The following is a 12515-nucleotide window of genomic DNA, read 5'->3' on the forward strand; positions in this document are numbered from 1 at the left end:
ACATAGCTGGCTGTGAACACCCTAGCTGCCAACTGACAGTGTGCCGATATAGTCCAGCCTCCAACATACCGATGGTGCAAAAACATTGTTTTCTTATTAAGTGGGACATAATGGTTCTGTGGCATGCCTGCTGTAGAAAGGGTTGTAATTTCAACCATCAATTACAGCACCTGGACCCCTATGTAGCAGCTACAGTATGAAGCCACTGGATGGCTTCTAAACCACTTGTAAATAGTCACAATAAAGGCGAGATAGGTCATCATCGGTTAATTGCAAGGAGGTCAGAATCCCAGATTTTCCCCATGAGTACAACTGACCGTTTGGCAGGGTATAAAAAGGGCCAGAGGTAAGGTGCTTTTGAAAGCTGACCGTTACTTTATGGCCTAAATTAAAGCCTTTTGGACTGCACTTCTTGCTGCCTTTGCGAGTTTGTGTGCTTACTTTCCTAGGAATCCCCTGGTAGTATACAGTAGGTTTCTCTCACAAGTTCCACTCTGTATTTCCCATTCTTGATTTTCCCCAGGCTTCACATTCAACAGCTTAAACCACCTCATCACCTGTTCATCCACTACCTGACTTCTGAGGGGCTTATGCAACTATACTAAAGTATATTGTGATCAGTTATGATTGATTAATCAAAATGACACCTAAACTGCAATATTTTATTTTTCTGAAAACATAAGCAGAGGGATAGGCTTCTTTTTATTTTCAGTATATACAGTGCCCTTCATATTAGGATCATAAGACAGCTCTCATTGCTTAATTACTTAAAGTGAATGTGTGTCTCATATGATCTTGTTTATGACCTCATGATAAACAAGACTCATGATCGCAAATGGAAAATGCTTGAGTAAATCAAAAGTAACACTGTTGACTTTTCTGTACCAATACTTTTAGAGGGCACTGTATATACAGTGTATAGCTTAGGTTTCTCAATTACTTACCTTAATGACGACTTTAATGCCACTTATGATGGCATTCATTAAGGACTTGAGCTTGGTGGCATCACTGAGGTAATCGGCATGTCTTATACACATGAACAGGAGGTGTGCTGGCAGACCTGGAATCATGTTCACTACCACACCTCTGGGCTTCAGCTCTGCATGAACACAGTGCAATGCAAGACCAGCAATCAGTTACAGGCTGTGCAGGATCAATACTCACTCGGTAGCCAACTTTCAGGAGTATCAGTGCTGTGCTGGTAAACCCACTCAGCTTCCCAGCTAACGGCTTCAAGAAATCAATTCTAAAGCATTCCCTCTTACTCTATTTAAGATGTAAGGTTGCTAATGTTAAGGGGTTAAGATTACATTTCTATGCATTCTGTATATGAGTTTTGGATACTGTTCTTGACAAAAAAAAACCAATACCTAGAATAAGGTTGTTAATGATTTTTCCTTCATCTTCTTGCTTGAATTCTAGCATTCCGAGGTATTCTTTGGGAACAGGCGGTGCTTGGACTGGATTGACTTTCAATCCAAAGAAACAGAAAAGAGGAATAAGACTAGGGAAATAACACAGTCAGTTCATTTTAATGTTATCTGTAATTAAAACAAAAGCAAAAATCAGAGCAACAAGGCATATAAAATTAAGTTTTGAAAACAGTATTTTCCATCTATTTCTAGTTTCAATATATGAATAAGAGCTTCAAACACCACTTATTCAAAGTGGACTGTAATTGCAACTGAATATATGTTTTTAACCAATTTTTGGTATAGGTGGATCGATCTGAGCATGAAGAATAACACAAATAAGATGCTGAAATGAAGGAGAGTTGGAAATAAAAGGGTTAAAGAACAATTGAAACCGCCTGGCGTTTTCCTCTTGGAAGCAATTCCACTGAACAATACGACCAGGAAAATGTATTCCACATAGTTCCATATAGACCGTGTACCTTCATGGTCTGACATGCAGGAAACATAGAAACAGAAGAACCTAACAAGAAAATTAGAGTTGCCAAATACCTTCCAAAAAACAGACAAACTAACACAAAGTTTTGCAAGTGTACCTTTCTCCGGTGACCGAAGTCCTTGAATCTGGTTTTGAAGCTTCTTTATTAATCTGTCCTTGAGATCAATTTGTTCTTCAAAGTCCTACAAATCATGAAAGCTTATTTTACTTTCAAATGCATAATGATACAGTATGTTAATATAAAGTAATTAGTATTTTTCCAGGCAAATATATAGATGTCAAAATAGGTCTGTTCAAAAGACAAATATTCTTAGGAAAGCTGGATGACCTCTTCACAAAACATCACCTAGGTCTTTGTTTTGCTAGAGTATTGAATTTGTAGATGTAAATGTTCCCACATACACACACAACATTCTGTTGTCTGATTTAAGGAGAAAGTCAACTCTTCAATACTTGAATCACCCTTGGAAATCTAAAAAGCTTCTGACTTTTTTAGTTTGGAAGAATGGGATTTCTTTAATGGGCGGCACGGTGGTGGGGTGCTATCTGCACAGAGCTTGTATGTGTTCTCCCCCATGTTCATAATGGTATCCCCCCACAGAGGAGGCATAGTGGTAGGTTAATTAGCTTCTGAGAAATATGAAGTTTTGCGAGTGTCCGCGTGTTCCCTGCAATGGACTGGTGTCTGTCCACGGTGTACTCTGCCTTGCACCTACTGCTTGCTGAGATAGGCCCCATCTTCCCTGCAGCCCTGTATTAGATAAAGCCATTAGAAAACAGATGGATGGATCTTTTATGAAGGGGCAGAATTGCCATTGGTACAGACCATGTTCTCTGCAATCAGGCGGGATGCCTCCTGTCTCAACCTGTTTTTGGTTTCACTCTCTGTCTGGTACTGTTTCTTTAGCTGGGTGTTCTCATCCTCTTTCTCAGCTATCCTGTCCAAAAGCTCCTGCTTCTCCTTCTCGTAGGCTTCTAGCTGGAGCTGCAAAAGCCTTTCATTGGGGGAAAAAAAAGACAATTTAACTCTCCTAGGTTTCTATATACTGTAATTACACAAGACCAACAGCCTTTCAGAAAAAATTCAAAAGCAATAGTTAGTTAATCCTGCTGCCACAGATACAACACACCTGTCCACCTCTATATAATTTAAAACACCAATAACACCATCCTGAGGATTTATTCTAAAGTATATGACCTACTGTATTTGGAGGTGGAGGCCAGGCTTTGCTTTTCTAGCAGTATTCACAGCCAGTATTTGTCTAAGAACACAGCATGATTTGTGTAAAGAAAAAAAAATATTAACAAAAGAAAGTTAGTTTAGGTCCAGTCCAATTGAAAGTCTCTTGTACCTGCACTGTGCACTTTCATCTTCCAAACTACTGCGCAACTCATTTGAGATCTCCTCCATTTTTTCTAAAAAACAGATAGAACAGATAGATATTTCGGAATTCACAGAACTAAAGCAATGAATGATTAACAAACTGTAAATGGAAAGTGGAATTATCATGCACTGAACCTCAACTTTGAAACAGAATCTTAAAGAACTCAGCTTCTAGTACTAATCAAATTAAAGAGGTTGGTAAAGTACTGGTATTCTTGTTTTAAGAGAAAAAAAATCCAATATAGAAGCACTTTGAGCTGACAAATTATAGAGACACACTGTGCTTAAAACGCTGATCTTAAATTCTCTGAATTATGAAGGATACCTCTCATTTCTATGGCCTGGTCTTTCAAACGGTCTTCGAGGTCGTGCTTTTGCCGCTGAAGCTCCGAGATCTGCTGTTTGTATTGGGGAATTACCTTCAGGTAAACAAAACATATTAGAATGTCAGAATATTTACTCAGATTTTCAACTGAATCATGTCAATGACAAGCAGCTAAAAAGAAGACCAAAACACCAAGAATAGATGAATTATACCCCATATCATGCAACAATGCATCTATAGATTTGTTAGCAGGTCATTAATAGTTTTATTTAACAGTAATTCAGGGCAGAAGGTGAAATTCTAATCTCACTCTTCTGCTTCCCTACGAACGAGAAGCCTCTCTGGCTGCCCACAACTCTGCAGACACCTTTTCTAACCCCCTCCCTCAGTACCAGCTGCACTCTTGCAGCAGCTCCCTGGTTGATTCCTCCTAATTGAGGGGGCTGTGACAGAGCCGATTGTGTCAAAGCAAAGTATTTAGAACAATACTCCTTTGTGTTTGGTGGCTAGTTTTTATCATTAGAAAAAATGTTATAATGCTCAAAAAGCCTGGTCTTCGACCTACCATATTTTCAGAAGCAAGCCTGGCAACCTCTTGCTGAATGCTGGCATTCACATTGTTCCCCTCTTGGAACAGTTTTTGAAGTTCATTGTTCTCATTCTGGAAGTGTTCAATCTGATACCTGAGGGACTCGATTTCACTCTCATAACTTTCCTTCTGTGCCTGGGCATGAGTCTCTATCACCCTGTGTTAAGGAACCAGCAATATATAATAAAAATCAGGTGTCAGCCACATGAGAATGCAGTGTTGTAAGTTGGTAGTAACTATTCATTCTTTCAAAATCATGTTCAAGTTGAATTGCATGCCCTTTAGTGAAGAGGTTCAAAGCAAAATGTGCACACCTTGTAGCTTTCCTTAGACCCTCGTAGGCAAACAACAACTCGCCTTCTTCATTTATCTGCTCAAGATCCTTGGTTGTTAACCTGGTCATTGAAGGAAGAGTATTTGTACATGGAATTAACAGTATTCTTACAAAAAAAACCTTGTGACATTACTGTTAACTACAATTAACAATAAGAGGCAGCAATTTAAAAAGGCGCTGTGAAACTGTGAAAATCAAAACAGGAGGGAAAGCCTCAAATATTTTGGCAAGTCTTTCAATAATTCAGGCTCAGTGATTTTCAAACAGCAACACACCAAGCGCTCTGTACCCAGGGAATTCTGCAATTCTGTTGCAAGGCCACAGAATTTTCACAGAATTGCTTGTTTCTAACAACATTTGTTAAAAACGAATTTATGACAAAGTCAAAATAGCAATTAAACCTTTTAAAATGTTTTTTCTTCTTGACATCTAGCCGATTCTATGGAAGACAAGCAATTCTGCTAAAAAAATGTATCTGTTGAATGTAACTTCCCATGGAGTTAAAAGTGAGTATCAAGTTTTTGAGTTGATGTCTTTTTACCTGGAGAGAAACTCTTCCTCTTTTATTCCTGACAGAAGCTGTTTGGTCACCTCAGATATTTTTGCTGTAAGGACATAAGGTGTAGAATTCATAATCCCCCTCACTTTTTGAGGGAGATCTGATGAACTAAAGTAAAATAATGTCTTTAATCACAAGAGGGCAGCAGAGTTTCCTGTGTGCCATTCTTCTCTTTCCAAAATCGATTATGGTGGTGTTATTGCAGACACCAACAAAATATTATATGAAAATAATGAAAAGCAGAGCATAAGAATAAAGGTAGACTATCATTTGTCTATATACCTCTTGCTTCATTCATGTGTTCCTTCTTCTGTCTGTCCAGATGTTGTTTCTCTGTTTCAAGGTTACCAATCTCCTTTTTCAACTCTGGTATTACCTGATAAAAGAAAAAAAAAAGCATATCTAAGAATTGTGTTCTTCAAGAATTCACTTAAACTATGTATGGAAATATTTACAGTATACCCACCAAATCTATAACCACCACACATAACACCAAATAAATACCAAAAACTACCCAGATAGTTTGTGCCTAAAATGTACTGTTTTTTTTAATAAAAAACTGAGAAGCGACTGTAGATTTTACTAATTCACGGTTGTCATTAATGTATAAAAAGTAAGCAGTGAAAATTCAGAAAGGGCAGTTAAATAATTTTTTTTACAACATTAACATTTTTCTCAATTGTTTAAAGTTAAAAAACACCTTCATGCACAATCAAACCTTTTTTAAAAAAACTTAAAGAATGTACCCAATTTCTTAATGGAACAAACAGGTGAAATTTCAGGCAATACAAATGCACTCACAACATCATATCGCATCACTCATTACTACTGTATTGACAAATGCACTCTGAAAATTAGGAACTACATTTATTCAATGGTGACTATTCGCAGGGGCAAAGAAAAGTATGCAATGTTTTTTAAAAATCAAACTCAAAATATTAAGGAGTGAAGTAGTGGCAAAAAACAAATGAATGTGAACTGTTGTTCTATATACTGTATTTGAAGTTCTATATACGCTATATAGTGTCTCAGGAGGTAGTTCAACCCACTTCTGTCAAAGAAATAACCTAAATAAACCTTGGCCTCTTTTGCAGGCTGCCCGACCTGCTGCCCTACCTTGAGTTGCTTTGCGAGCTCTCCAACCTGCTGCTGCAGGTGGCTTTTGACTTGGAGCTCCTCCTGAGCTTGCTCCTGGAGCATGATCTTCTCCTCTCGCAGGCACTTTATCTCTTCCTTCATAGTCTCAATGCGTTTTTCATATTCTTCCTTTTGTATCTCAAAGCTATTTTCCAGGATCCTGAAAAAGCACAGTGACTGGAAAGTTGCAAACCACCTTGAACTGTTAGATCCTCATCACCAAGAAACTGCATTTACTGACCTGTAATTCAATAATTACCCCCACATTATCAACCAATACCACTACTAAATTACAGCTACAATATAGGACATTAAATAGTAATATTATTACTGAGGTACAGCTATAACACTAGACATTGGAACCCTATATCTGTACTTGAATGATCACATTGCAACATATTACAGACAATTGTCATTTCAGAACTACAAATTGTGTATTTTATACTAAGATTCCTACCAAATTCTAACAAAGCAACTTATACTTATGCTACAATATAGCAGTAGTATTAGCGTCCTTATCAGAGGAATGTATTATTCATAAATGTTTATATATTTTAAATTGTTCATGGGTTTCATACTAGTGTTACAATTACTACTTAAAACATTTACAATCTGTTTTTAATGATTGATTCTTACTTTCTTTGTCTCTCCTCTCTTTCAAGCTCTTCCAAGAATTTTTCCTTAAGCTGATCAGCATCATCTAGAAAATAAATTTATATGATAATAAAACAGGTTAACAGTTTATTAACTGGAAAGTAAACACTTCACCTCCTAACCACACACGTCCTACCTTTCATTTCCTTAATCGAATCCTGTAGTTTCTTCTCCAGGTTTTGTTTCTCTTGAAGAAGGTTATTGTTCTGGGCTTCGAGCTGAATAATTAACTTTTGCAGAGAACACAAAACATTAATTTTTCTGTAGGATGAAGACAAAGTCTTTCAACAGACATGGGGATAAAGTGACAATAAAGACCTGATTAGCTTCCGCCTTTGATCTCTTCATTCCCTCTTCAAAAGTCTTTTTCTCAGCAGCCATCTTCTTAAGATCTGCTTCAAGCTTCTGCAGCTTGTCAACATCTTGTGCATGTGCACTGGCCAGACCAGTAAGCCTCTCAAGGAGTCCATTGTTTTCTTTATTCTGTGGTTGGAGAGTACATTGTGAAAGAACTAAAATCATTTTCAAAAACTGTACATCATGGTGAAACATTGAGAACATTGCAAAAGGTATCAGCAACATGTCCACTTTTAGTCCACTGGTGAGTAAATGGGTGCAGTTCCCTGAACTGTTTACCAATTTGTTTTACGAATGCAAAAATTAGAAGGGAATTAAAAGGTAAGAGGTGATTTCTTTTATGTTTTCTTATTTCACGTCATCAGAGATTCAGTGCTTCACCTCCTGCCCCAACACCTACCTGATCCTCCAGCTTCTTCTTGAGCTGCTGCACTCGGTAAGACAGCTGCACATTGAGCACCAGGCGGCGGATACTCTGGAACCGGCGTCTGGCCAGCCAGGCTCGGGCGTACTTCTGTAGGATGACAGCTTTCTGTTCCTCCACCAGCTGAAGCAATACCGCAAAGTTCACTTGTGCATTAGAGGATTTGTAAAGTTTACAGTAGGAATCTCCAACCCTGATCTGTAGAGCTTCAATTCAATTGGTCTCATATAAGATAAAATCACTTTATTAGCCATATAGAATTTCTTGAATTAGGAATTTGTCTTACAGCATACCCCAGCATGCTCTCCATGAGACACAAGATGGGGAGAGAGAAGCTTGGGGTCAGAGCACAGGGTCAGCCACTTATACAGCGCCCCTGGAGCAGTTGGGGTTAAGGGCCGTGCTCAGGGGCCCAACGGAGAAGGATTCCTCAGCCGGCCGCAGGATTTGAACCTGCAACCTTTCAGGCACAGGCGCAGATCCTTAGCCACAGTGCCACATTTTTAAAGACTAAGAACACCTACAAGATGTTGATCAAATAAGCAAGTAATGTGTTAAATCTGGTCATTTGTGGTTGAACAGTACTCGTATTTCAGTCCCAAATGATAAACATGTTGATCACAAAGAAAGTCTTTAAAAATTCAAGATTAAGTTGGGTTTGGGCTCTTCAAAACCATGGTTGCAGATCTATGCAACTTTCAGTACTGATAGAACCATGGTAAAATAAACTCCCCGAAACCTTTTAGAACCCATTGATTTTATACTGCTTTATCTAATATAGGGTCAAGGGGAGCTGGAGCTTATCCCAGCGAGCAATGGGTAAAAGGCAGGATACACCCTGGATGGGTGGATGGCACAGCAGGGACAGTTTCCGAGAAGCCATATAACCCACCAGCATGTGTTTGGACTGTGGTAGGAAACCCACAAACACAGGGAGAACATATAAACGCCATGCGGAAAGCACCTGAGGAATTAAACCCAAGGTCCCAGAGCTGTAAGGCAGGAGTTCTAACCCCTGTGCCGCCTCGAACATCTTTTTTCTTAAAGGATGGCTACTGACTGATCTAGTTCATCTAGTTTTTAGTAGCTAATTGGTCTGAGGATTGTGGAAATTCATGATGGGTTCCAGGGCGTCTTTGTCAACATCATGGCAGGGTAACTTGTTCAAGACGCACATGAAGGCTTACAGTATGGACTGACATCCATACAAGGTACATACCTTTTTATATTGTGTCCGTGCGCGCCATCCTCGAGCATAGGCCTGGATAGTCACCGTGGCAACCTGTACCAGCTGGTAGACCCGGCGCACCAGGAAACCTCGACAGTACTTCTGGATAATGATGGCTGCCCAGACACGCTTCAGAGTAGCGGCAGTTACTGTTTGCCTGAACAATAGAAACTTGTGCTGTAATTGCTAAACAAAAAAAATCACTTAACTCACCATGCTTTCTGGTTCAAGTTGAAAATCAGTGCCTTCAAATGTTTTTATTGAAGACCAACTGTACGTTATTGAAGCAACGGAAAATATCTTTCCACAAAAGAAGGGGTGGAGAGAACATAGTTGGCCTATTTATTATATTATGACATTTCATGTCTTAACAGCGTCTGTGCATGTCTGCTCACCTCACTTTCCTCTTCCCGCGCACATACTGCTGGATGACGATTGCAGCCTCCCTCATCTGTAGGAACCTCTTGCGCTGTATCCAGCCGCGGAGGTGCTTCTGAATCGTGACACAGGCCCCTCGCAGTCGGTCTGACCGCAGCTTCTCCAGGTATGCCACCTGTCCCGCGCGGAAAAAGATCTTTGTGCGACCAAACTTGTACTGATTGGAGTCCTGTGAGGGGAGCAAGATGGAGAGGAAAGAATTTCCGAATTGACAGCAGCGTGAAGTGGTCATCCGCTTAATTCTCTGATGAGTGACCTTGTTAGACCTGATGGAAGATGGGGTGCGGAGATGTTTTGGTGGGTGTAGTACCGACTGCTGCACTGCGCAAACCAACGGGTGCAGTGGTAGAAATGTGATGTGGGGAGTAACCTCTTCTAGGACAAGAGAATATTTGGTGCAGATTGAAGGCAAACTCAGCTACTGTACTGTATGTATTGATGAAGTCCCTGAGTCCAGTATTTTTCCATTCTGGAATTGAACATTTTCTATCAGGATAACAAGAAAAAGCAGAGCTTGGATAACCAAAGCACAACCTTGACTCATCAGTGTCATCAACAGGAGACAATTGCAAACAGCCAGCATTCTCTGACTGCCTGCAACTGCACAGGAAAAGGGGTGGAACTTCAAACAGCAGCACGTTCAGAGGCTGATCAGGTTTATGCATTAGTGATGTCAAGACACTGCTTATTCTCATATGGATCACACCCCATATTAACTTTAACATTCTAGCCCAATTAGTAGTTCGTAGTTAATTGATTCAAAGGACCACATCCAGCTATTGCTTGAAATAACCAGAGTAGTGACTTCAACTTGGCTGGGCAGCTTGTTCCATGCTCCTACAACTCTCAGTAAAGAAGTGACACCTATTCTTAGCTTTACATGTAAGTTTAATAAGAAAAAACATTACTTGAATTTTCTAGTTTACATTTATTTTTGTTAAGAAACAAGTTTGTTAAGGTATGAGTTATATTTCTAACTTGGGTATCACAAAAAAAGAAACTTTTAGTCAAGTATTAAAAATCAACTGCTATGTCTTGTGAAATACACATTTCTTAAAACGTCACAAGTTCTGAAATCTTAAGAATTTTCAAATATGTTATTCGTAAAAAGAAATTAGCAAAACCCCAGAGACACCACAACTGAATATAATTTGCATTGTGCATTTCCAGTACTAAATAGTATTTGTAACATACATCATGTCCCATATATTGTGCAACAATCATGAACAAAAATGTGTATTAAGTACAAACTACTTGACTTGTTTTAATCACTTGTAACTTATATTATGTTAAGAAATAACATTGAATATAGATTACACACATTGTTGTTATTCCATGTGTAAGATACTGTACCAGGAGAGTATTACAAAAACAAAATATGATGCTGAAACAAGAAAAATCAACCAAAAGCATTTTTATTATATAAAATGCAGCTTACCCAACACTGAAATTATGCTAATATGTTTAACATTCCAGGAAAGAACTCTGAACACAAGCCTTCTAAGAGGAAAGGACGAAGTACTCACCTGAATGAGCCTTTGAAGCACTATCTTGCATGTCTGTTTCTTATCACTCAGAGCAAGCTCTTGCTGTGTCATCAGTATGCTGTAGCGACTGTAAAACTCTATATATGTCCATCTGCAAATTGAAATGCAAATTTTTTTTTTAAAATGGCACAAGTTAAAGTGAGCAAATATCATAGGCAGAAATGTCTAACAGAGCTTCTAAATTCATTTTGCATCGTGCAGGTAGGATAAGCCAAGAAGCACCTAGACTGAATGTTTTCTATATTTTACTTCAACTTAGTGCACATGGGTAAGCCACAGCAATTTACCTGGATGGGTAGCTTTGGGCACTTATGTGAATGGTCTCTAAAACTCCACAGGCTCTCAGCTGTTGCACCACTCTCTTCGAGTCATACCTGAAACAAAATCCACCAGGGTCAAGACAAACTGCTGCAAGGTAGCATAAGCCCACTGCAGTACTTTAAATGTGAATCAATCTCAAATTCCACCCTTTCACACCATGCACTCTGAACTTTCAAGATATTAAACAGCTTTTGTTTGGGCTATATTGGGATGGTGCAGCTCTGATCCTGCAGGCAGTAGGACAGGACTTCTCATTAAGGCAGAAGCATCTGAAAGCTGAGTGAAATTTGGAAACTGGTCCAATTGAGCCAAGAATAAACAGGTTTAGGTAATTAAGAGCCATGCTGGAAAAAAAGACAGAAATGTCTGTCATAATCAAAGTTATACCACCCTGATCTATAGGGAGAAGCATTAAAAACACACCAAATGTTACGGTTTGCATGTTGCATTTTTAATGCCTCTAAGTATATTGTTAAAATATCTGCAGAAAAACACGTATCCATAGCACCACCTAGTGGTACATTATGCTAGCAAGCATGGGGATTAGAAGCAAAATGCCAGCTGACATAAAGAATCTACTTTAGAGGGATACTTGAGATTATGTTCTATGTGAATCAACTGGTAAAAATTAACCTGTGCTTTGTTTCTTAATTTTTTACATCCAGCATCTGTGGTCAGTATGATTTACTGTAATTGGCTACTTTGGAGACTGCTCAAGAGGTTAGGTTTAACTCTTTTTTTCCTCCACAGCTGTTCATGTTTCCGATGTGCACTTACTCAAATGGAAGCTTGTCTTCATTGGGCTTTATGCACCGTACATAGTGAGGCGTTGTGGCATTGAGAGTTTCCATTAACAGATACAGAGAGCTGCGGAACTGCAACGGGAGAGAGACGGGAACAGAAGATGAAAACCCTAAGCTGCAAACTCCAGGTTCAGTCTTCAGTCAGGGGAGTGAGTTGCAGACGCTAGTACCTTATTGCCCACTGTCGTTCGGAGCTGCTTGTTGGTTGGTTTCAACCCTGACCTGGCTGGTTTGATCTTAATGCTTTTAGAGAACGGAGATGTTGGTTCTTCTTCTTGGAAGAAGTTTGCAAGAAGGTGAAACTGTTAATGGAAAAGACTGATGTTGGAAGCACTAGAATAACTCACAAAAAATACCAACTGGTTATGGTGAAAAACCAGGGCTTTTTCAATATCAAAACCACTCCTCACATCCACATTAACCATAACCAGCAGCCAAATCAAGATTATCAAAACACTGCAGAGGCAGCTGATAAATTAAAAAAAGAAGATGTTTATTGAAGTC

The 12515-nt window shown here is 39.1% G+C and overlaps 1 protein-coding gene across 5 annotated transcripts in view; it reads right to left on the reverse strand.

Moving 5' to 3' along the window:
- The window catches only part of LOC102693543 (guanine nucleotide-binding protein subunit beta-5), a 47630-nt gene that overhangs the window by 25351 nt on the left and 9764 nt on the right, over nt 1–12515 (reverse strand). For 4 of the 5 annotated variants that reach the window (XM_015342975.2, XM_006628657.3, XM_015342976.2 and 1 more), the window contains 21 exons: nt 12182–12313; nt 11986–12083; nt 11175–11261; nt 10867–10978; nt 9298–9509; nt 8894–9059; nt 7651–7797; nt 7212–7376; nt 7030–7123; nt 6876–6939; nt 6219–6399; nt 5385–5478; nt 5085–5148; nt 4524–4604; nt 4186–4366; nt 3621–3714; nt 3264–3327; nt 2738–2906; nt 2009–2093; nt 1371–1469; nt 945–1099 (listed from right to left, as the gene is read on the reverse strand). In XM_015342975.2, the coding sequence (XP_015198461.1) occupies nt 945–1099; nt 1371–1469; nt 2009–2093; nt 2738–2906; nt 3264–3327; nt 3621–3714; nt 4186–4366; nt 4524–4604; nt 5085–5148; nt 5385–5478; nt 6219–6399; nt 6876–6939; nt 7030–7123; nt 7212–7376; nt 7651–7797; nt 8894–9059; nt 9298–9509; nt 10867–10978; nt 11175–11261; nt 11986–12083; nt 12182–12313 (2544 nt within the window). The remainder of the gene's footprint in view (nt 1–944; nt 1100–1370; nt 1470–2008; nt 2094–2737; nt 2907–3263; nt 3328–3620; nt 3715–4185; nt 4367–4523; nt 4605–5084; nt 5149–5384; nt 5479–6218; nt 6400–6875; nt 6940–7029; nt 7124–7211; nt 7377–7650; nt 7798–8893; nt 9060–9297; nt 9510–10866; nt 10979–11174; nt 11262–11985; nt 12084–12181; nt 12314–12515) is intronic. The other variant, XM_015342974.2, reaches the window with a different exon arrangement.

The sequence above is a fragment of the Lepisosteus oculatus genome, chromosome 5 (assembly GCF_040954835.1).
Source record: "Lepisosteus oculatus isolate fLepOcu1 chromosome 5, fLepOcu1.hap2, whole genome shotgun sequence".
NCBI classification, from domain to species: Eukaryota; Metazoa; Chordata; class Actinopteri; order Semionotiformes; family Lepisosteidae; genus Lepisosteus; species Lepisosteus oculatus.